Here is a 25645-nt window from a genome sequence, read left to right as displayed (position 1 = left end):
CCAGCTCCAAGATGAAGTTTTGGAGACACCTGGACAAGTCACATGCCCCTGCATGACTCAGTCTTTACAGGCCGACGCCATTGTCCACATGGTATCTTGCATGTCTCCAGGAAGACTTCTTATGTGGATTGGAGCATTCCAAGATGCATTGTTCCCCAAGTGTTTCCTGATCAGGTACTTAACCTGGCGAATTCCTTCCTAAAGAAGCTGACCAAAGGCCTCCCAAAGCTTACTTAGAAACCAAGCAGGCATACAGCCCATATTCTTAACCTCAAGTAGAAAATGATATATATATGTACAAATAGGATGAATAGATATAGTAGACCATAACCTTTACGGAGATATGTTACCTGGCACAGGCAGCACAAAACATATTCCAGTTATGTCATACATACATTTATAAGCACCCCCTCCCCATAAAGCCTTATGGGGTACACCGTCACACTCCTCTCGTCGAGGAGGAGTACAGAAATCGAATTAAAGGGCTCTTTAATTCGAATTAAATGGCTTCGTTGTGTGGACGGGTCAAGCGTTAATTCGAATTAAAGCAGCTAAATCCGAATTAAAGTCGTAGTGTAGACCAGGCCTAAGTTAGGTCAGCCAGAGAGTAATTTACCTGAGCTAGAATTTGAGACATCAAGACTAACATTTCTACCTTGGCAAAAACTGTCATGGGATTTTTAGTTACCATAAAGTGGCTCAGACCTTCCTTCAGAAATAAGTACTCCAACAGTACTAGGGTCTTTCTTCAACACCAGGCTGAGTCATGGGGTTCAGTTTTCATACAGAGGGAATAATGTCACATATTCTATAACCAACACCACTTCTTGAAGCACACTAGGGATTTCGGTGGATACTTCCCATCCAGGTGCCAATCAGGCCGAATACTGCTTAGTTTAGGGAGCTGATTAGCAGGAGAGTCATTTGCTATGTGTTGGAGGAGTTGGGGCAGGCCCCTCCTGACTTTTCATAGGTCTTCTGTATACCTAGTGGTATCTACACCAGGGGCTAGGTCAGCTTAAATACATTGCAGAGCATGAAATTTTTCACAGCCCTGAGTGATATAGTTCAGCTGACCTAACTTTGTTGTGTAGAATCTGAACAGCCCTTAGTATTTTGTGCCAGCAGAGCACAGAATAAGAATGATGATGAAGGTCTATATAGTAATTGTCAGGCACAAGGAAATCTGATGCATTAATAAAGGAGAGCAGCTTCCTTTGGACAGATACAGTGTAGAACCTGAGCACTTGTCTAGGCCTAAAAATTAGATCAACCAAGCTGTATAGCTCAGGGCTGTGAAAAATGTCACATCCTGTGCAATGCAGCTTGCATGAGGAAAACATTTATCGACCCCAGGGGATATCAAAGGATAGTAAGAATGTGCCATTCTGATGAGTGCTATAAATGGGTTTCAGACATAACTAACTCCCTGTTTCTGGAGGAGTAGAGGGATAGAGGATACATTGTAAGAGCAGAAAATTGGTCTGAAGTCAATATGAATGAGATGTTTCTTTGGCTGAATGTTTTTTCCTACTCCTATCCCAACTGATGCATCTCACACAATGTCTCTCTTTCCTTACTAATTCTTTGATTACTTCTTGGTCCTGATTCATCTCCTTAGACAGAACCAGCAAAATGAGGCAAAGATAAACCAGTGTAACTGAATACTACCCTATACTTCAGCTCTTAGCTCCCAGCTACGGTTAGCTGGGCTATGCAAGACAGCAGTACAATTAGATTTGAAGTTATGGTTGTCAGGCACCAATGGGGCAATTTCCTTATCTTCACTAACAAAAAATACTCCTTTCTGACCAGAAAGAAACCTGGAAGATTTGTTAGACACATAGGCTGGGATTCTGAAGAAAGTGTAAGGGAGGTAGGCACCCAGCTCCCACTGCATTTAAATTGGGTTTGGGTGTTTAATTCCCTTGGTCTCCTTGGAAATCCCCAGCTGTAGTAAATAGACTGGAGTTAGTATGGTCATTCTTTCTCTCTCTGTATGGAACAATGGATAGTTTTAGTAACACCTCTTTTGAGTTATGCAACGTTTTTCCCTCAGCAATGAGACTGAAGTTTGTAGCCCACTGTCGACCAGTAAATATAGCTGATTATATTTAAATATATGATGTACATATACAAGAAAAACTCCATTCGAAATGAGGGGCAAAAACTTCAGGCCCAGAGATGTCCCTTACTTCTGCAGTAAGCTTCCAAGCTAACTGCTGTCCCTTCAGCATGCTGGATTGGAGCAGCATTGAAAGGCCTTTACTCAATCATATGGCTGTGTTACCTACCCTATGAAATGGCCCAGGGAGCTTAGCATTTCATTCTGCAATTTTGCACGTGGACATTTTATTTTGGAAACTGCTAGAAATTCCTCATTGCTTTCCAGATGGTGTTAAAGCACCTGGCCATTTTAAAGACTTGTGAGACAACAGACTGTCTTCTACACATGCTTTCAGAAGGAATGGAAACAAAAGAACCAGTGTGGAACACATTCCTGTTGTGTTGGGATGTACCTGCTTTCCAGACCAAAGCCACTACAAGCTAACTTTTAGTCATGATACGCTCTGCCATTTTATCAGCACTGTGTTGGAATATTCATTTTGAGAGAAGGACAGAGTTTCTTCTTTCAGGTTTATCTTTCTTTGTTACTAGGGATGGGCTGGAACTAGATTATAGCTCCAAATATCTCTGCAGTTTGAATCTGGACTTTGTGACTCTGACCCCTCTCTGCTTGTTACCATTTTAACCTTTCTTTAACATCAATGGCAAAGAAAGGAAAAGGTAATTGGGCTGGTCTCTGGCTCATGTGGTTAGACTAGCTTAACTGGTAACTGAAGACAAATGTTCATTTCCTGTGAAATGAGATTTTTTTTTCCAAAATATTTCCCCTCATGTACTGAATAAAGAGAGAACAGGAAGATAGGAATTTACCGATGGGACCATGTGACAGAAATACAGTCATACAGGGAATAACTCACATGACATATGGTAAACATCACACCACGTGACCAGACCCTAAAGGGGTTTAATCTCAAAGCTCCATAGCACGCACGGTTCCTTCCCTGTTCATCTATATAGCAAAGGAATCACTGAAACTATTCATAACCTTTGATTAAGGCTGGTTGGAAGACATTTCCAGCCTTGTACGAACCAAAGCTATATCTAGGCTTCCCCCTTCCCCAAGTCAAGTGGCAAGGGATTGATAATGATGGACATTTACATAACACTCCCTCTATAGCACTCAACAAACTTAATAACTGATTTCTGGCTTCCCCTTTGCTACCACATTGGATTCAAAGTTCTTGTTAGCATCTCTGCTACTCTCTATTTGTCCAACCTGGTTTCCTCATCAGATGCCAGTCTTGATGCTCCCATCATCTATTTCTCCCACACTCTTCTCTGCATTGTTTTCTATGCTGCCCGCTACAGCCAGAACATCTTCTCTACTCCAGCCCACCCCGCTCCCGCCCCTCTTCAAAATCTGTCTCTTCCATGATGCTTACAATGAGGTATTGAGAAAATCTAAGGCACTAAGACACACACAGCTACTGCTTCCGCTCTCCCCTCTCCCCATCCCCTCCTTACTAGTTGTTACCTCTAAAAGCATTTTAGGACAGGGGTAGTATCTGTTTGCTCTGCAAAGCGCCATCCCACTGTAACTGTATCAGAATTGGCCATTCTGGGTTAGGCCCCCTAATCTATCAGCTCCAGCTGCCTCCAATAGCACCCACTGCCCACAGCTTCAAGGGGCACAGAGACCACCCATGAGGCAGCCAGCCAGTTGTACAGCCCCACAGCAACCAAGGACAGGGAGCAAGGATCTGTACCTATGGGCACTGCGAGGGGAGTGTCACCGTAGACAGAGTAGGACCAGGAGAACCTCACTCCACTGGAAGAGGTAATGGGGTCAGGGCAAGGGTTTGGGAGAGGGGCAGTCCCATAGGGCTGGGGGAGGGGCCTCGGTACCCCCAGGGGCTGGGGACTGGGCATCCCCATAGGGCTGGGGGAGGGGCCCCTGTGACCCCAGGGGCTGGGGGAAGGGCAGCCCCATAGGGCTGGGGGAGGGGCCCCTGTGCCCCCAGGGGCTGGGGCTGGCCGGCACAGAGGCTCCACAGAGGAATGACACCCCCCGTTCCCTGGGAGCTGGCGGGGCTGTTGGAGGCTGCAGCGCTCCCCCTCTGCCGGGAGGGGCGCTACTCCCGAGTAGCCCGGATGAGGAGGACCGGCTGCTCTTTTTCTCTCGCTCCAACGCCCCACCACGCCTCCTCCTTGGGCAGGTCGGTGCGATCTCGCCCTTTCATTGGCTGCGGTGGGGAGCGAGGGCACCTCTGATTGGCTATTAGGAGTCGAACCAGAACTGGCTATGAGCGGCCGGTCGCCCCTCATTCCCCATTGGTCGACAGCGAGCGGACCAGATTGGGACCCGGAAGAGCCACTGGGTCTCTAGGGCCCGGAGGGGGTGTGGCCTAGGTACGGCGGCCGCGCTGGGCCTAGCTAGTTTGCCGTTCGGTAAAGGTGCCGGGAGCCGGGATGGGGAGCGAACAGCTCGGCGCTGCTGGGGTCGGCGCGGCGCCCGAGGGCGGCCCCTTCTTCACCCTGGCGGAGGTGGCGAAGCGCAACTCGAGCCGCGAGGCCTGGCTGGTGATCCACGGGCGCGTGTACGACGTCGGCCGCTTCCTGGACGAGGTGAGGCCCGCGGGGCTGAGGGGATGCGGGCAGGCGGCCCGAGGCAGAGGCGGGGCCGGGGCCGGCCCCGAGAGGCGGGGCGCTCGGGGCCCTGCCGGGTCAGGGACGGGCGGGCTGGGGGAGGGGAGCTCTGGGAAGGGGCACGGGGGGGGGGTAGGGGTGTGTGTGTGTGTGGATGTGGGGGGAGGGGTGGGTGTGTGTGTCGGGGGGCGGGGGGAGGGGTGGGTGTGTGTGTGTCGGGGGGCGCTAGTATTTCTGTATCTCTTTCAAAAAGCTCCCCAGGGCTGAGCACTGCCCTGCTTGGCACCCCGTGGTGCTGGTGTCACTCCCTGGCCCAGCTCTGGCGGGGAGGGAGGGGCCGTTGGGGACACTGACCGTAGTTGTCCCATAACAGGATTTTATTATTAATCGTTATTCGCTTGTGGCGAAGCGGCGTCGTGAGGAACCAGTCAGGCTCGGGGCTCTGTTGTTTGTGTGGCACACAGCGTGTATAGAAAGACACAATCCTGCCCCTGTAGGGTGACCAGACAGTAAGTGTGAAAAATCGGGACGGGGTGGGGGGTAATAGGAGCCTATATAAGAAAAAGACCCCAAAATCGGGACATCTGGTCACCCTAGTATTGCCTACAGTCTAATTTAAAACAGATGGAGCAAGTGGACGGAAGTGGGGAGGGGGGTAGAGGTAACACATGATGTGGTGGTTTCAAATCGTTTGAGTTGTTTTTCTTTTCCAAACAAATAATTGAACCTAGGAGTTCTTGTTGGCATCTCTGCGCCTCTCATGATATGAAAAAAATAAACTAAAGGCTTGGATTTGCATTTCTATGTTGGTTCCCTTAGACTAAATTAATTAGTATAAGATTTTATACTAAGTTGTGAGACAAGGTGCCTGAGGTAATATCTTTTACTAGACCAACTTCTGTTGGCGAAAGAGACAAGCTTCCAAGCTACACAGAGCTCTGTTTCAGGTCTGGGGAAAACTTGTTCCTCTCAGGAACAGAAGTTGGTTCAGTAAAAGAGATCACCTCCCCTACCTTGTCTCTCTAATACCCTGGGACCAACATGGCTACAACAACACCGCAAATAATATACTAAGTAGTTTCAGGGTAGGTCAATATTTTGAAGGCAGATCTCCAAGCAGAACCCAGGTTTTAAAGGAGACGATGCTGGTGGTTCAACATGAGTAACTGTCATGTTGTTCACTTCCAAGAGGTGGGTGTATTTCTCTGACTGGGAGGGGAGTTATCCCTGTGTATAGTCTGCAGTTCCCCTGCATTCTTTGGGGTGAGCAGTGTTATGTGATAACTCATGTTGCTATTGACTTGGATTCTTGAAACGTTTTAAGGTATAGGTTGCTCCTAACAGTGTTTGGAGTCAGTAATTCAGCAGAACAAAAAATGGCATTAAATTGTCAGCTGTGTTTTTGTCCCACCTCAAAATAAAGCCTCAGCTGCCATGCCACCCCCACCCGCCCTGAGCTTCTGGCTTCTACATAGCAATGCACTTATCACCTCATTCTGAACTAATGCTAAAACAGAAGCACTTCACTGAAAAAGCACCATCTTCCTTTTCAGCACTGTTTGTACTCTGTGTAAGCTTGGCTTGGGTTTACCACTAGCTGAAAATGTCCATTTACACACACCTGCTATGTGGCCATCACATTATTAAGAATATGAGCAGGATGTTTGATCTCCAGGACATGATGACTAAAAAACTAGTGGACTCTACAGGCTATGTGATAGGAGACAGAATGACAACTCATCAGCCTTTTGGGGTTCTTCCATTTTGCAGCATCTGAGATATTGGAGGGAGTGTGTGTGTGTGTTTGTCTTTGTCTTTCCAGGATTTACAAAGTAAGCCAAGATACATTTTTATTGTTTAAATACAGCAAAATGATACTTTATACTGGACAAGATGGTGTTACCTTCCCCTGCAGATACTGCAAAGCTGAGTAAAGACTGTGGACATTGTGCCTGTTGAGCAGCTCAGGCAGCCAGTTTGGAATAGGATTCCTCATCTTACACACTCCTCACTGATCCATGGTTGATGTTTGAGGGGCTGAGGCCCCAGAGCCAACCTTGCAGCAGTCAGCACTGATGACTTGAAACAATGCCATTCCTCACCAGATGACCGAGAAAGTGGAACTTTGGTCTCTTAACACTTCAACAGCCTTGAGCAGTTTGGAACAGGAAGCTGTCTGTTAGCTGGGTTCTAATAAAAGCTTTTGGTTGGTGGGACTAATTTCAGCCTATTATTTGGCTGATATCAAAGTCAGAGGTGCATTTTTCTAAGCAGATGGTCCGTGCCCAGTTCAGCATCTCTGCCAATTCGTACGTCAATGACTGTTGACTGCAGAGGTCCTGGAACAGTTTTCCTTGTGGGGGTGCTGAGAGCCATTGAACCAAACTGTAAACCCTGTATATAATGGAAACCACTTCAAGCCTGGGAGTGCTGCAGCACCCCCCGCACCTATGGTTGACCACCTTCGATTGTTAATGAGGACATAATTGATGACAGTCCTAGTGAAACCATGTGGAGTGTACTGGGGTCTGCTTGTGAATTCTCAGGTGATGAAAAAGCAAGTCAACAATCACCATGTCATTGCCGTGTTCCAAGCCCTTTAGCCTCTGTGGCAACATTGGAACATCAAGCTCATTATGAAGCTGTGGATCTATAAGGACTATGGTTGTACCAACTCAGTTGTATGGAAGTGGAAATGAGGGCTCTGAGGAAGGCTGAAGAGCACCAGATTGATGTCTTTGATTCTCATTGTCTTTGGCAGCTGCTCCATATTAAATGGCAGACGATATGAAGATATTTGTAGCCAAACCCACCAACCACCTCGATCAGCACAGATTTTGGTTTGGCATCTTCCTTGGTATGGACATATTATTAGGATGGAAGACCAGTGAATTACGAAGCACACTTATGAAGGAATGTTGCTACATGGTCGATGATGGCCTACATGCCAGAAGCTATGGTGGTGCAGTGAGGTCGGCAGTGATGATCATAGACTGAGCATCCAGCAAGACTGTCTTAAAGACCTAGCTAGAGATTGATCTGGGTGGTGCTTGATCTGCAAGGAGGCTGCATTCCTTTGGAATTTGTGGTGATGATGATAACACTCATAGGGTATGTCTACACTACGGGATTAATCCAAATTTATATAATTCGAATTTGTAAAACAGATTGTATAAAGTCGAATGTATGCAACCACACTAAGCACAGTAATTCGGCGGTGTGCGTCCATGTACCGGGGCTAGCGTCGATTTCTGGAGCGTTACACTGTGGGTAGCTATCCCATAGCTATCCCATAGTTCCCGCAGTCTCCTCCGCCCATTGGAATTCTGGGTTGAGATCCCAATGCCTGATGGGGCCAAAAACATAGTCGCGGGTGGTTCTGGGTATATCCTCTCCCCTCTCCAGGAAGCAACGGCAGACAACCGTTTCGCGCCTTTTTCCTGGGTGAACAGTGCAGACGCCATACCACGGCAAGCATGGAGCCCGCTCAGCTCAAGACAGCAGTCATGAACATTGTAAATACCTCGCGCCTTATCGTGCAGTTTATGCTGAACAAGAACCTGGAAAACCAGGCGGCGAGGAGCAGGCTACGGCAGCGCGACAGCGAGAGTGATGAGGATATGGACATGGAATTCTATCGAACCGCGGGACCCGGTGCTTTGGAGATCATGCTGTTAATGGGGCAGGTTATAGCCGTGGAACGCCGATTCTGGGCCCGGGAAACAAGCACAGACTGGTGGGACCGCATAGTGTTGCAGGTGTGGGACGATTCCCAGTGGCTGCGAAACTTTCGCATGCGTAAGGGCACTTTCTTGGAACTTTGACTTGCTTTCCCCTGCCCTGAAGCGCCAGAATACCAAGATGAGAGCAGCCCTCACAGTTGAGAAGCGAGTGGCAATAGCCCTGTGGAAGCTTGCAACGCCAGACAGCTACCGGTCAGTCGGGAATCAATTTGGAGTGGGCAAATCTACTGTGGGGGCTGCTGTGATGCAAGTAGCCAAAGCAATCACTGAGCTGCTGCTACGAAAGGTAGTGACTCTGGGAAATGTGCAGGTCATAGTGGATGGCTTTGCTGCAATGGGATTCCCTAACTGTGGTGGGGCGATAGATGGAACCCACATCCCTATCTTGGCACCGGAGCACCAGGGTACCCAGTACATAAACCGCAAGGGGTACTTTTCAGTGGTGCTGCAAGCACTTGTGGATCACAAGGGACGTTTCACCAACATCAACGTGGGCTGGCCGGGAAGGGTTCATGACGCTCGCGTCTTCAGGAACACTACTCTGTTTAAACGGCTGCAGCAAGGGACTTACTTCCCGGACCAGAAAATAACCGTTGGGGATGTTGAAATGCCAATAGTTATTCTTGGGGACCCAGCCTACCCCTTAATGCCATGGCTCATGAAGCCATACACAGGCAGCCTGGACAGGAGTCAGGAGCTGTTTAACTACAGGCTGAGCAAGTGCAGAATGGTGGTAGAATGTGCATTTGGCCGTTTAAAAGGTCGCTGGCGATCGCTACTGACTCGCTCTGACCTCAGCCAAAGAAATCTCCCCATTGTTATTTCTGCTTGCTGTGTGCTCCACAATCTCTGTGAAAGTAAGGGGGAGACCTTTATGGCAGGGTGGGAGGCTGAGGCAAATCGCCTGGCTGCTGATTACGCGCAGCCAGACACCAGGGCGATTAGAAGAGCACACCAGGAAGCGCTGTGCATCAGAGAAGCTTTGAAAACCAGTTTCATGACTGGCCAGGCTACAGTGTGAAATTTCTGTTTGTTTCTCCTTCATGAAAACCCGCCCCCTTTATTGACTCATTCATTCTCTGTAAGGAACCCACCCTCCCCGTTCCCCCAGCTTTCTTTCAAAGGAAATAAAGTCACTATTGTTTAAAAATCATGTATTCTTTATTAAGTGATTATAAACATAGGGAGAGAACCAATAAGGTAATCTGGGTGAGGTTTGGGAGGAGGATAGGAGGGAAGTAAAAGGCCACTGAACAAATTCAATATAATGACAGCCTTTTGGTTGGGCTGTCCACTGGGTTGGAGTGGGAGGGTGCACGGAGCCTCCCCCCCACGTTCTTACACGTCTGGGTGAGGAGGATATGGAACATGGTGAGGGGGGAGGGAGGTTATACAGCAGCTGCAGCGGCACTCTGTCATCCTGCTGCCGTTCCTGAAGCTCCACCAGACGCCGGAGCATGTCCGTTTGCTCACGCAGCAGCCCCAGCGTTGCAGCCTGCCACCTCTCATCTCGAGCGTCTCTCATGACCTCACGTTCACTGGCATCTTTCCTAAATTTAGATACAGTGTCCTTCCACTCATTCAAATGAGCTCTTTCATTGCGGGTGCATTCCATTATTTCCGTGAACATGTTGTCTCGCGTTCTCTTTCTACGCCGCCTTATCTGAGATAGCCTTCGGGATGGAGGAGGGAGGCTTGAAAAATTTGCAGCTGCTGGAGGGAGGGTTGAAAAAAAGGAGAGAAGTTTTTAAAATGATACATTTTACAGAACAATGCTTATACTCTTTCATGGTGAAAAACACTATTCACATTACATAGCACATGTGATTTCAGTACAAGGTCGCATTTTCCATCTTAATATTGAGTGCCTGTGGCTTTGGTGTTAGAGATCACAAACGCAGGTCCGGGCAACAGAATTCAGCTTGCAGGCAGCCATAGTAAGCCATTGTCTTTCGGCTTCTGCGCCCTCCTTTCCCACATACCAAGCAAAGCCTGTTGACTGCTGCGGTTTTCCTGTTAAGCTTCAGCAGCAGAAAACAAACTAACCCCCCCCCCCCCATCCAATTCTCTGGGATGATCGCTTTATCCCTCCCCCCACCGCGTGGCTGGTAACAGGGAAGATCCCTGATAGCCAAACGCGAAAAGCTCAGGGCCAATTCCCCCCCCTGCGCTTGGCTAACTGCAGGGAAGGATTTCTTTTCAGCCACAGGCAAACAGCCCAGTAGGAACGGCCACCTCTGTCCCCTTAATTAAATTCCCGTATTTCAACCAGGTTACCATGAGCGATATCACTCTCCTGAGGATTACACAGCAAGATAAAGAACGGATGTTGCTTGAATGCCAGCAAACACCGGGACCATACGCTGCCAGGCTTTGTCAGGCAATGATACCAGATTACTTGCTGCAAGCATGGCGTGGTCAAGTGTCCTACCATGGAGGACGGAATAAGGCTGCACTGCCCAGAAACCTTGTGGCAAGGCTTTTGGAGTACCTCCAGGAGAGCTTCATGGAGATGTCCCTGGAGGATTTCCGCTCCATCCCCAGACACGTTAACAGACTTTTCCAGTAGCTGTACTGGCCGCGAATGCATCCCAAGTCCTCAGGGCAAAGTAATCATTAAAAAACGCTTGCTTTTAAAACAAGTTTTATATTTTAAAAGGTAAACTCACCTGAGGTCCCTTCCATGGGGTCATGGTCTTGGGTACTGGCTTGGGAGGGTTGGGAGGGTACTTCAGTCAGGCTGAGAAAAAGATCCTGGCTGTTGGGGAGAACGGAGTGCTGTGTGCTCTCCGCAAGCTCGTCCTCCTCCTCCTCTTCCCTGTCCGCAGAATCCTCAGGTGTAGCTGATGAGATTACTCCCGCCTCGGAATCCACGGTCAGAGGTGGGGTAGTGGTGGCGGCCCCCCCTAGAACTGCATGCAGCTCGGCGTAGAAGCGGCATGTCCGCGGCTCTGACCCGGAGCGACCGTTTGCCTCCTTTGTTTTTTGATAGGCTTGTCTGAGCTCCTTGACTTTCACGCGGCACTGATCTGAGTCCCTATTGTGGCCTCTCTCCATCATGCCCTTGGAGATTTTTTCAAAAGTTTTGGCATTTCGTCTTTTCGAACGAAGTTCTGCGAGCACTGAATCCTCTCCCCATATAGCGATCAGATCCAGTACCTCCCGTACGGTCCATGCTGGTGCTCTTTTTCGATTATCGGCCTGCATGGTTACCTGTGCTGATGAGCTCTCTGTGGTCACCTGTGCTCTCCACGCTGGGCAAACAGGAAATGAAATTCAAATTTTCCTGGGGCTTTTCCTGCCTACCTGGCCAGTGCATGCGAGTTCAGATTGCTGTCCAGAGCGGTCACAATGGTGCACTCTGGGACAGCTCCCGGAGGCCAATACCATCGAATTGCGGCCACACTAACCCTAATTCGAAATGACAAAATCGATTTTGGCGCTACTCCGCTCGTCGGGGTGGAGTACAGAAATCGATTTTAAGAAATAAATGGCTCCGTTGTGTGGACGGGTGCAGGGTTAATTCGATTTAACGCTGCTAAATCCGAATTAAAGTCATAGTGTAGACCAGGCCATAGTCATCTTGTAGGAAGACTCTTGTAAAAGGCAGACAGCCTCTGTGCCCCTTTGTGGTGCAGTTTGGGGTCTTTCACGCTGCATTGGCTTAGGCTGTCCTTTCTTTGCTTAAGTCAGTTTTGCACTGTTTGCAGCTTTCATAGAGAAATGGAACTGGAATCTTGTCTTGTCTTTAGTGAAGTCTACAGTACAGACTTCTGACAAAGTAGCTATGTCAGTCAGGAGTGTGAAGAGGTGTGATCCCTGACCAAAAGAGCTGTGCTAGCAGAAGCTGCTAGGGTAGACAAAGTTATACTAGCAAAACTGGGCTTTTAGTGGTATAGTTTGTTGTTCATAGGGAGGGATCTTGTTATACTGGTACAAAGCACAGCTTTGACAGTATAGCTGCGTCCATGCTAGGAGTGTTTTGCCAGTATAGCATGGCAGTAATCCTGTATCGGTAAAGCACTTCTAATGTGGACACAGCCTTTCTCTGCAGGACTATAAAGGGGTCTTGGCTCCCAGATCCTCTGCCTATCTGTATGTGCCATTGATATTCCAGTACACCTCTACCCTGATATAACGCGACCCGATATAACACGAATTCGGATATAACGCGGTAAAGCAGTGCTCCGGGGGGGGGGGGGGGGGGAGAGCGTGGCTGCGCACTCCGGAGGAGCAAAGCAAGTTCGATACAACGCGGTTTCACCTATAACACGGTAAGATTTTTTGGCTCCCAAGGACAGCGTTCTATCGAGGTAGAGGTGTATTGCATTCAGCTCTGCGTCTGCATGCTGCAGTGTCTGAACTGTAACCTGCTGAGCCGCTGTTTCGGTTGGGTATTTATAGGTCACCATAGGTACCCTAAGCTGTACTGGCAAAAGCACTTTTTCCCCTGTTTGTATTGGGGGATTTGCTGATGTAGCTATACCTGTATAGCTATACCAGCAAATCTGTTCTAATGTATACTAAGCTTACATCTACACTACAGCTTTTACTGCAATTACTATGTAGGCAAAAAAATCACACACCTTACCAACGTGGTTATGCCAGTTACATTTTTAAGTGTAAATCAAACCTTATTTTACAGACAAAAGCAAGTTTAATCCTCATTAGCCCTATGTAGTCAATAGAACTGCTGGAGAGAGTCAGACCCAGGCACTTCAATGGATTTTAAACAAGCCCAGTGTCTGAGAAACTGTTCTGCATTAGATCTCTGAGAGTATGTCTACACTAGCAGAGTTATAGCACCAGCAGTTACAGCGCCACTCAGAGAGCGCTGAAGGGAAACCACTGTTGTGTGTTCACACCATCAGCTGCCTGCACAATAGAGTGTTAACACTTGCAGCGGTATTCGGAGCGGTGCACTCTGGGCAGCTATCCCACAGAGCATCTCTTCCTCTTCTGTCACTAAGAGTTATGGGAAGGTGGAGGGGGTCTCAGGGCATCCTGGATCCTGTCCCAATGCCCCGTGATGCATTGCTTCACATCCCAGCAATCCCTGTACTTCCGTCCACATTTGGTGCCATCTTTCAACGGTTTGTGTAGTGCGCAGTCTGCCTCTTCGGTCTGCAGGAATGGATTCTGCACTGTTCTGGCACACCACGTTCTCCGTTCAGTCCTTCTTCTTGCTGTCCTGCCACTCCTTCAATTATTGTTTTTCAGCTGTGGAGTGCATCATGACATCACACAAAGTCCTCTTTAGTTCTTCATGTCCGCTTTCTAATTCTGCGCAGCCGTTCAGCTGGTGATAACAAATAGGGAGGCTGGGCTCCCAAGGTCATCTCTGTGAAGCCAAAATGCAACATTTTATAGAAGCAGTATTGTTTGCAACACACAGACCACTGATTTAACACAGCCACTATTCACATACCTGTCACTAACTGGCTGACCCCAGGCAAGCACACATGAACCACAAGACCCCCAAAATGATGAGTAACCGCAGGGGAAATCAGTGTTCCCGGACCCTACTGTACACTGGGCACGTGGCTCTTGGGGAGAGTCAGCTCGGGGGGGGGGGGGGGGGCTGCTTATAATCATTACGGTCCCCACATTTTCCACAGGATGTGATCATTATGGAAGATATCTCATTGCTGAGGGTGAGCAAGGAATCAAAGGAGGGTCTTCTCCAAGACTGCAGCTTCTGCCCTGGCCTTTATGCGGCTCGCCTGTGTGCAGGAATGGTCCCCACCGCCCCAGTGACAGCAGAGTGGCGCAGGAAAGTTACCCTTAATGGGGCAAGAAACAAAGCAGCTCTGCCAAAGAATCTGTGGCAGTGGATTGCCCAGTATCTCCATGAGAGTTTCCTGTAGATCTGAGGCAGATTCCTGTGAAGTGAGGGATTCAATCAACAGCCTGTTCTGCCACTCAGACTAGGCATGTGGGGGTACGCGCATCATACAGACACAAGCCTGCTTTCTGCAACCATCCTGCCCCCAACAACTTGCTTCAGTGATTCCCAAAATCAAAGCAACTTACCAGGGGCCTCCTCTCCTGTTTGCGCTTCGCCAAGCTCTGACAGCGGTGACTGGCTAGCCTTCTCCGCAGTAGAGAAGAGCTCCTGGCTGCATGCATCTCTGACCTCCGCGTTGTCCTCTGCCTCTGGGTCCCCCTCCCCATCCAAGATTTCCTCCTCCTGGCTCAGTCCACTCTTGACTGGCATGCGAGCCACCAAAGTATCTACAGTGGCCTTCGCAGTGGAGGTGGAGTCACCACCGAGTATCACGTCCACCTCTTTGTAGAACAGGCAGCACCGAAGCGGTGGTTTGCCCCCCGCGCCTTGTGGTAGGCATTCTGCAGCTGCTTTACTTTGACCCTGCACTGCAGTGTGTCCTGGTCATTGCCCCCTTTCTGTCATGCATCGTGAAATCTGTCCGTAGTTGTTATAATTCCTATGGCTGGAGTGCAGCTGGGACTAGACAGACTCCTCTCCCCAAATGCTGATGAGGTCCAGCAGCTCGGCATTGCTCCAAGTGGGGGATCGCCTGGTGCATGGAGCAGGCATGGTCACCTGGAAAGATGCGCTGAGACCACTGCATGCATCACCGAGCAAACGGGAAGGGGACTTTCAAAATTCCCAAGGAATTTAAGGGATGGGGCTGACGGTTGGTCACCTGAGGGCAGGGCAGTAGAGTTCAAACCGATGACCAGAGAGGCTAGAACAGGCATTGTGGGACACCTCCCAAAAGCCAATTGCAGTGCTGTAATCGACCAGGGTATCTACACTGGCACCTTGGCACTGTAGCCCCAGTGCAGAAAGCTCTCTGCCTCTCGGGGTGGTGGGATTTTTTGTTTTTATTTTATTTTATTTTTTTATAGCGCTGCAGCTGCGCAGTGGCTTGGCAGTGTGTACACCTCCGGAGTTACAGCGCAGAAAGCTGCTTTGCTGGCAGAAACTTGCCAGTGTAGACAAGGCCTGAATTGCTGTAACTGCAGATGTCAGGGATTCAGCGTGAAATATTCCCTCTCACTCCTCTGTAATGGTTGGGGCAATTGCTAATTGCTGCCTGTTCTAGCCCTTGGCCACATGTTATTTGTACAGAGTTGCTGAGCTCATTGAAGTACTATTGCATAATCTCTGAGAGGCCACTCTGGTTCCTGTAAATGAGACACAGTGGGTCAGGTGCTGGTCAGTCTGTCTAAAGTGTGTCAGTTGCAATATGGATTATTTTAAACTTTATTTATCCTGTTATGTTGCTGGTTACATAATAGAAGTTCTAAGACATTGGACTTACCACATGGCAAAAGTCCATCAGGTCATACGAACGTGGACAGAATGAGGGAGATGTGCAAAGGCAGCTCCTCAAATTGCATATAAAACCTATAGTCAGTTGGTATCTGTTTCTCTTCCAGAGCTGGCTATGCTACAGTGGGGGGTATGCCTGATGTGTTTCAGATGAAGTAGAACCATTTCCGTAAATATCTCCCAAATATCAAAAGGGTAATTCACTTACCACTTGAAACAAAATAAGCCCCAGAATGCAGGTTACAGTGGTGTCTCTGTGCTGCAACTGCAGGAGCCATGAAAACTAAGTCTGTGTGTTTAAATATGGATTACAAGTAAACTGCAAAGGGTTAACTTTCCAATTATGTGCTGAAATGGCCTGTCAGGAGCAGGGGTAAATGTACCTTTTGATTAGCGCTGTGAAGTGTAAGTAGCCCTGTGCTGCATGCCTCTCTCTCCACCACATGCACTCTACCATTTGGGGCATTTAACTCATCCCCTCCAAAACCCCTTGCATTTCTATCTATCTAAGGTACTCATAAGCATCATAGGGGGGCTTGAAGTCTTTACTGGATTTCTCCTCACAGTCCCCTTCTGAGGTAGGCAGTGGTGTTTGTATTTTACAGCTAGGGAACTGAAGAGTGGTGAGTTGGGGCGCTCTCTACATGAATTCTGGTTGATATTGTCAAGTTGTATTATGAAGTACCTCTGGCTGTCTACGCCACAGCTTATGTCAGCATAATTTATGTCGCACTGGGGTGTGCATAAACCACCCCACTGAGTGACATAAATTACATTGATATAAGCGCCAATGTGGAAAGTGCTATGTCAGCAGGAGAGCTTCTCCAGCCAACATAATTACCGCTGCTCACGGGGGCTGGCTTAGATCAGCTACGTTAGAGAGCTTACAGCTGCGTTGCTATAAGTTCTCTAGTGTAGCCAGAACCTGTGTGTATATGGGTCCACCATGGATGACCGGGCCTGTAGCACGTGTGACCCAGACAGAAAGAGTAAGGCCTTGTCCACACTATAGAGTTAAGTCAACTTAAGTTACGGTCCGTAACGTACAGCCACCGCTGTAATTAAACCGCTGTTGCATCTCCACACTATGCTCTTTGTGTCGGTGGAGTGCGTCATGGGTAGCTATCCCACTGTGCAACTCACCACCATCTACCGTAGGGTGTGTTGGGACGGTTTTGCAATGCCTTATGGATAGGGCCCTACCAAATTCATGGTCCATTTTGGTCAATTTCATGCTCATAGTATTTTAAACATAGTAAATTTCACAATTTCAGCTATTTAAATCTGAAATTTCACACGTTGTAACTGTAGGGGTCCTGTACCAAAAAGGAGTTGTGGGGGGGAGGGGTCGTAAGGTTATTGTAGGTGGCGTTGCGGTACTGCTACCATTCTTTCTGCACTGCTGCTGGTTGCGGCACTGCCTTCAGAGCTGGGCAGCTGGAGAGCAGCGGCTGGTGGCCAGGAGCCCAGCTCTGAAGGCAGAGCTGCTACCAGCAGCAGCGCAGAAGTAAGGAGGGCATGGGATGATATTGCCACCCTTACTTCTGCACTGCTGCTGGCGGGGCGCTGCCTTCAGTGCTGGGCGCCCGGCCACCAGCCACCACTCTCCACCCATCAGCGACCACTCTCCGGCTACCCAGCTCTTCAGGCAGCGCAGAAGTAAGGGTAGCAATACCGCGGACCCCCTAAAATAACCTTGTGACACCCCCCCCCACACTCACAACTCCCTTTTGGGTCAGAACCCCAAATTTGAGAAACGCTGGTCTCCTCAATGAAATCTGTATAGTACAGGGTAAAAGCACACACAAGACCAGATTTCATAGTGGAATACCAGATTTCATTGTCTGTGACATGTTTTTCATGACCATTAATTTGGTAGGGGGCAGGTGCAGCATCCCATGATGCAGTTTTCCCATCCCATAATTCAGTGCGCATCCTAGTACGTTTCATACTTCTTTTCAACAGTCCCTGTAACCTGCATGCCCACCATCTCTGTCAGAAAGCATGGCTGGTGGACTGCTCGTCACTATTGTGATGAGCGTTATGAACACAACGCACCTGATCCTGCAGTATTTCATGAGCTGTGACTCTGATGACGATGCCTTGGTGTCTGCCTTACGGTGAAAGAAACAATTCAAGATTGCTGTTTGCATTTACGGAGCAGCTGCACATGGTGGACTGTAGTTTCTGAGCTTCAGAAACAAGCAGTGAGTGGTGGGATCACATTGTTATGCAGGTTTGGGATGACAAGCAGTGGCTGTAGAACTTTTGGATGTGCAAAGCCACCTTCCTGGAACTTTGTGTGGCGCTTGCCCCAGCCCTCCAGTGCAGAGATACTAAAATGAGAGCTGCCGTCACAGTGGAGAAGCGAATGGCAATTGCTGTGTGGAAGCTGGGAACGGCAGATTGCTACCGATCAGTTGCAAATCAGTTTGGAGTCGGGAAATCCACCGTGGGGGTTGTCGTGATGCAAGTGTGCAGTACCATTAATTGCCTCCTGCTAAGAAAGGACTGTGATTCTGGGCAATGTGCCTGAACAGGGGATTGTTTTGCAGCAGTGGGGTTCCCTAACCGCGGTGGGGCGATAGATGGTATGCATATCCTTATCTTGGCACCACACCACCATGCCACAGAAAGGGCTACTTTTCTATGGTATTGCAAGCATTGGTGGATCTCCAGGGTCATTTCACCAACATGGGCTGGGCAGGGAAGATGCATGACTCATGCATCTTTATGAACAGGCCTGTACAGAAAGCAGCAAGCAGGGACTTTCTTTCCAGACCAGTGGATAACTATTGGAGCTGTGGAAATGCCAATAGTGATCTTGGGAGACCCAGCCTACCCCTTGCTCCCGTGGCTCATGAAGCTGTTTGCTGGCCACCTTGACAGCAGCAAAGAGCATTTCAGGAACAGACAGCAGGTGCAGAATGACTGGTCAATGTGCCTTTGGCTGTTTGAAGGGTTGCTCGTACTGTCTCCTCAGGAGGTTAGACCCCTGTGAGGACAATATCCCTGGTCATAGCTGCCTGCTGTGCGCATCATAATATCTGGGAAGCAGAGGGGGGGGAGAAGTTTTCCCAGGGGTGGAACGTGAAGGTGGATTGGCTGCCTGCTGAGTTTGAGCAGCCAGATACCAGGGCTATAACAGGGGCTCTGTGGAGCTATTTGCAAACATACCTATGTAATGCTGAAGTAAACTTCATATATACAGAGAACAGGATCTTTAAAGGGGAAGGGACAGGGAATTTACAAGCATACACAACAGCAAGGCTCTCTCAGCTGGGTGTATGTGGGGCTGTCAATTTGTTTACTCTCCTGTCGGGTGGAGTGCCTTGGGTACTGCTGCAGCCCTGGAAGATACATGCAGTGTGTGGGGGAGGAGTGTAGGTAGGTCCTGGAATGCCATTCTCTGTGGGCTGCAGGGGGAGGTGAGCACAGATGTGTTCAGCCTGAAGTTGAATCAGAGACCGCAGCATGTCTGTTTGCTCCCTGAGCAGCGTCATCATCTGCTGCCCATCTTTCCTGTCCTGACTATCCCTCTGCATTTTGTCACTGATTGTGAGCAGAGAGCTTGGAGGGTGGCAATCTGAAGCTCCAGAGGCTTGCAGCACCTTCTGGAACATGTCTTCCTTACTCCTCTTCTTTCTCCTCATCTGTGTGAGCTGCTCCATTGGTGTGCCTGATGAGACCCTCAAGGCCACATCTGCAGCTGGTAAAGAGACAATGGACAGAGATACCATTGTCCGTGTACTTACATCTCTTAATCAAAACAAGTTACAAGCACAACTTTCTCACTTTCCCTTGGGAGTCACAGAGCAGGGTTGCAGCCCCAGCCATGGTGAGTATGGCCCAAGGTGTGTGTGTGGGGGAAGATGGGGAAGCAATGGGGTATCAGTACAAGCAGATAGGGCTATTGTACTGAATGCTGGCAGTGTTGATTGTAGCTGATATCTCACTTCTGAGGGTAACGGAGGCTGCAAGGGAGCAGTTCCTGCATGTGTCTGGCTGCAGACCAGGTCTGTATGCTGCTGGCCTGTGCGGTGCAATAGTTACTCCTGGGGGAATTCTGCACTACTGCACATGCATAATTAATAAGCTGTGCATATTTTTGATTTTTTTTTTCTGAAAAAAGCTTCTGCTGAAAAGTTGCTGCAGTTCCACTTTTTGCCCACCAGAATGTGCTGTGGCGATAGAACACAGCACCCGCTCCCAGCCAGCTAGGGAAGAGAAAGAGCTGCAGAGCCTTCTTCACAGTGCCTGTAGGGCCTGGTCAGGAGATGGGGCTATGGGGAGACAGACAGCGTGGGATGCTGGGGGATCAGATAGGGGCTTATAAGGGCTAATGGGTGAGGACAGACTGGGGCAGGGGCTGAATGGGAGTGGAGGCACAGGGGAGAAGGAGGTGTAGGGCCACATAGGGACAGGGGTGGCTGAGTGGGGGCATAGAGACACATGGGGACAGGGGGGTGTCTGAGTGGGGGTGGAGGGACACATGTGCCTGACTGAACGGGAGAGGCTAGGGGTCAGCCAGGGTCTGCATGGGGGAAGCTCCGTAACAGTCACTCCCCACCCCTCCAAAAACCTGTTCCATACTTTACCCATCCATACCCAACAATCCTCCAAGTTCACACCCAGGCTCCTTCTCAGCAATTTACTTCCCTCTCTCTCTCTTAGCTCCTCCGTTACCCTTTGCCCCCAGCCTTGCACTGCTTCTGGGAGGTGTGGGAAATATGGTTCTATATTGTAGTTTAAATGAATTATTAATCAGAGTTCTGTATTAATATACCTCATAAAGAATCTATTGGTCAAAAAAACATTTTCTGAATCTATTTTGTTGTCTGTGTTGTTACAGACATACTTGCTGACAGGTATTTTGAAATAAATGACCAAAAATAATTGAAACTGGTGTGATTATATTGTGTTATTTTGACAAATAAAATATGCAGAATTTTGCAGAATTTGAAAATATTGTGTGGAGAATTTTTAATTTTTGTTGTTGCAGAATTCCCTCAGAACTATAGTTAGAGCCCTGCAAATCTGCAGGTATCCATTTTGTATATCCACGGACCATTTTTGCGGATCGCAGCGTGGATGCAGATACAAATTTTGTATCCGCACAGGGCTCTGCAGCACACAATCACCCAAACGGAGCGGCTGTCACCCACCCTGCAGGCTCCAGCTTGGCTCTCTGAATCACGCAGCAGTGTGCTGGCCATTCTGGGAGTTGTCGTCCCCAGTTTGCTCAGAGGGAGGAGGTAAACTACAACTCCCAGAAGGGAGTGAGCCAAGCGCCATTTTGAAGGTGGAGTTGTTCTTTAAATGAGCAGGCGGCAATGTCCAAGCCCCCCACGGGAAGGATGGCACTGCATAGAAGGGCCCAGAATTTTAGTCTCCTTGCCTGGAGTGGGGAAGGAGGTACGGCAGGCGCAGAGTGGTTGGCAGGGCAGGAGGTCTCTGGGGAGAAGTGGGGCTAGGGGGTGGTTGGGGCCTTGACATAGCCCTGCGTCACTGCTGCGCAGTGACCTGTGGAGCCATTTAGAGCCTTGCAAATCCACAGACAATTTTTGTGGATTGCGGATTGGATGCGGATACGCCTTTTTGTATCCGCGCAGGGCTCTAGCAATAGTGCCTGCTGAAGTAATTCACTGAATAGCGTGGCAAAGTGTCCTACCATGGGGGAAGAAACAAGGCAGCCCTCCCAAGAAACCTTTGGCAGAGGATTTCAGATTACCTCCAGGAAAGTTTCCTAGAGATCTCTATGGAGGATTCATGGGACATCCTGGTGCACATAAAGTGTTCTGCCTAGCTGAACAGGGGAATGAGAAGCAGATAGCAACTGTACCTGTACTGGTTATTTCACTACCTCTTCTAGCCTGATTAAAAAAACAGCGCATGAGCAGATGTGTCCCTGCAGTATTGAAACAAACTGAATTCTTACCAGAGGTTCTCTCCCCTGCATCAGGTTTGCACAGCTGGAGTGCTAGGAGAAATAAGTCTCACCAGGACTAGATGGTATTCCCCAAGAGTTCTGAAGGAACTCAAATATGAAATTGCAGAACTACGATCACTTAAATTGTCCTCTGTACCATAGGACTGGAAGATAACTAATGTTATTTCATTTGTTTAAAAAAAGCTCCAGAGGTAATCCTGGCAATTACAGGCTGCTAAGTGTAACTTCAGTACCAGGCAAACTGGTTGAAACTGTGGTAAAGAACAGAATGATTAGACAGATGAACGTGATATGGTGGGGAAGAGTCAATATGGCTTTTGTAAAGAAAAATCATGCCCTACCGATCTCTTAGAATTCTTTTGAGAAGGGCTAACAAACATGTGGACAAGGTGATCCAGTGCATATAGTGTACTTGGACTTTCAGAAAGCCTTTGACAAGGTCCCTCACCCAAGGGTCTTAAGCAAAGTAAGCAGTCATGGGGTAGAGGGAAGGTCCTCTCATGGGTAACTGGTTAAAAGATAGGAACCAAAGAGTAAGAATAAATGGTCAGTTTTCATAGTGGGGAGAGGTGAATAGAAGGATCTCCCAAGAATCTGTACTGGGACAAATGCCAATCAACCTGCTCATACATGATCTGGAAAAAGGTGAAACAGCGAGGTGGCAAAGTTTGCAGATGATACAAAATTACTCAAGACAGTTAAGTCCAAAGCAGACTGCGAAGAGTTACAAAGGGATCTCACAAAACTGGGTTACTGGGCAAGAATGGCGGAGGATAAGTGAGTTATAAAGGGAAGGGATCTCAATTTAAACCAGAAATGACTAAAATACATCTTTGACTGGATCTATGAATAAATCTATGACTGGGTTTGGACAGTACTTGCTTTTTAGGCAAAACAATGAATGATGCAATCTGAAGCAGGTATTGCGTCATACATTATATGAATTGCATCATGTTATTCCTAGAAGTCATGGATGATGCAATCATAACGAAGCTTACATCACTCTGCTGAACAAATTGCCCTATATCAGCTCTAGAAATCATACAGTGTCGTGCTCTCTTATTTGTCAGTGTTTGATTTTGCAAAGGGACACATTTCTGTTTAGCCAAAGTGAGCAGAGATGCCTCGTACTTGTGTAAACAGTGCAGATAACTTCTGCTATGTTTGTGGTGAAGTGACTTTTGCATCACAAAAGCGCAGTATAACCACTATGGTTAAGAAAGCCTATCACCTTTATTTTGGCTGCAAAATTGGAGATCAGGACAAGAGGTGTGCCCCACACATATGCTGCAACACTTGTGCAACAAATCTTCGCCAGTGGTTGAACAGGAAAAGGAAATCTATGCCTTTTGCAGTGCCAATGATTTGGAGAGAGCCAACAGATCATACCAGCAATTGTTACTTCTGCATGGTGCCTCCAGTTGGGAAAGGTGTGTCAAAGAAGAAAAAGTGGACTGTGCATTATCCAAACATTCCATCAGCTATACGCCCAGTACCCCACGGTGAAGGACTGCTGGTTCCTGATGCACCAGAATCATTCTCACTTGAGTCAGACGAGGAAGAGGATGAAACTTCTGGTCCTGAACCATCAATGTCACAGGACCCACATTTTCTCCCATCCTCCTCCTCTGAACCACACCTCCTAACACAAGGTGAACTGAATGACCTTGTCAGGGATTTGGAACTACCCAAGAGTAAGGCAGAGCTGTTGGGCTCCAGACTACAGCAGTGGAATCTCCTGGCAGGTGATGTTAGGGTTTCCATGTTCCGTGACCGTCAAAAGGATCTTGTCCCATTCTTCATGGAAGGTGATCTTGTAGCCTGCAACAACATCGATGGTGTGATGGCAGCCTTCAACATCGTTCACGATCCAGATGAGTGGAGACTGTTCATTGATTCATCGAAGACAAGTCTTAAAGCTGTTTTACTGCATAATGGCAATGTTTTGCCATCAATTCCAGTTGGTCATGCAGTCCATATGAAGGAAACCTATGACAACATGAAACAACTTTTGAGGTGCATAAACTATGACCAACATCAGTGGCAGCTTTGTGGCGATTTGAAGGTTGTTGCTCTCTTGCTTGGTCTGCAGACTGGATACACAAAGTACTGCTGTTTTCTCTGCGAATGGGATAGTCGTGCAAGAGATTCCCACTACATCAAGAAAGATTGGCCACTCCGACAGTCATTGGAGCCTGGGAGGGAAAGTGTTCAGCATCCACCACTTGTTGAATCGGGGAAGATTTTGTTACCACCCTTACACATCAAGCTGGGTCTGATGAAGAACTTTGTCAAGGCCATTGACAAAACACAAGCAGCTTTCAAGTACCTCCGTGGAAAATTTCCAAGGTTAAGTGAAGCTAAGATAAAGGAAGGTGTCTTTGTTGGTCCTCAGATTCGTGAACTTCTTCGAGATGATGCATTTGACCATGCACTGCGTGGCAAGGAAAAGACGGCCTGAAAAGCCTTCCAGTTAGTGGCAATAAATTTTCTCGGAAACAACAAGGCAGACAACTACAGGTTGTTGGTGGAAAACCTCCTCAAGGCATACAAAAGCCTTGGGTGCAACATGTCACTAAAGATACATTTTTTGCACACTCATCTAGATTTTTTTCCACCGAACTGCGGAGCAGTGAGCGACGAGCACAGCGAGCGATTTCACCAGGACATTGCAACAATGGAGAAACGCTATCAGGGCAAATGGAGCCAATCAATGCTTGCAGACTATTGCTGGACAGTGACAAGAGATGCTCCATTTAATGAATACAAGAGACAAGCCAAGAAGCGCTGAGTAGACACTGAATAGGACTAAACTATGTACATAATAGTTTTTTGCCTTTTGTTTCATAATAAATTTTATTTATATAACCCTTTTGCTGATTTTTAAAGTGTTACATAAACAGGACAGGTGAAATATTATCATGTAAAGCAACCATAAACACATGAAAAGACCTAAGTTTACAATTTATGATTAAAACTCTACTATCTACACAATATACATAGACCTAAAATGTAAAAACTTAAATATCTTAGAAACAGTAGCCAATCAGTTGTTTTAATTGTCATATTTGAATTCAGCACATCAAAATACATAATAAATAGCACATTTTATCTCTGAAGCAGACGACTTCTCAAAAATTGTAGACCAGTGTTATTTATCCCTTCACATAACACAAGAATAAGGGGTTGGGACAAGTCTTCTCTCTCTGGGAAGTGGCGACTTTACACTGGGAAGAGCAGTATTAATCAGAACTCTGAGTCTAACCTAGGGGTTCTCAACATGAGGTCATGAGTAAGTGTTTCAACCACCCTTTCCAAAATGCTAACTAGGAGCAGGGGTCCTGGTGTAAAAAAAGTTGAGAACCATTGTGCTGCCTGGATTGGTCTGAGTGCCTGGGTATGCTAAATACTTTCTTCATGGGCTAGACACTGGAATGTTCTATCCTTTCAGACTCTGAAGGACACAGGAGGACTAAATGTTGAGGCAAAAATTGTAAGGGCCCTATGCTGCTACCCTTATGGTGAATAGCAACTTACAGTGCACAGTATTTGTTATTAGTTCCTGGCTAATGGACTTCTCCTTAGTAGGTGTTGGGTAAATTTTTCAGGCCCTGAAAACCACCCTTGAAGATCTACAGCTTTAGATGAATCACTTTGGCTAGTTTTCAGGCACAACTCCCTTAAATGCAGAGTGGAAGGATGAGGTGCACTTCATGCTTTGGCTGTCATGGCAGAATGCATCTCATTTCTTAGGCCAGGTCTACACTATGACTTTAATTCGGATTTAGCAGCGTTAAATCGAATTAACCCTGCACCCGTCCACACAACGAAGCCATTTATTTCGAAATAAAGGGCTCTTAAAATCAATTTCTGTACTCCACCCCGATGAGCGGAGTAGCGCCAAAATCGATTTTGTCATTTCGAATTAGGGTTAGTGTG

General features: G+C 47.9%; 1 protein-coding gene across 1 annotated transcript in view; it reads left to right on the top strand.

Annotated features, from left to right (window-relative positions):
- Positions 1-4536: 4536 nt before the first annotated feature.
- LOC135888843 (cytochrome b5) overlaps positions 4537-25645 on the top strand; it is a 39210-nt gene continuing 18101 nt past the window's right edge. Inside the window, exon 1 of the mRNA XM_065416634.1 lies at positions 4537-4692. Within this exon, the coding sequence (XP_065272706.1) occupies positions 4537-4692 (156 nt within the window). The remainder of the gene's footprint in view (positions 4693-25645) is intronic.

This window comes from Emys orbicularis, chromosome 14 (assembly GCF_028017835.1).
Source record: "Emys orbicularis isolate rEmyOrb1 chromosome 14, rEmyOrb1.hap1, whole genome shotgun sequence".
NCBI classification, from domain to species: Eukaryota; Metazoa; Chordata; order Testudines; family Emydidae; genus Emys; species Emys orbicularis.
Note: the sequence above shows the minus strand (reverse complement) of the source record. Positions and strands in the feature narration are given on the sequence as shown.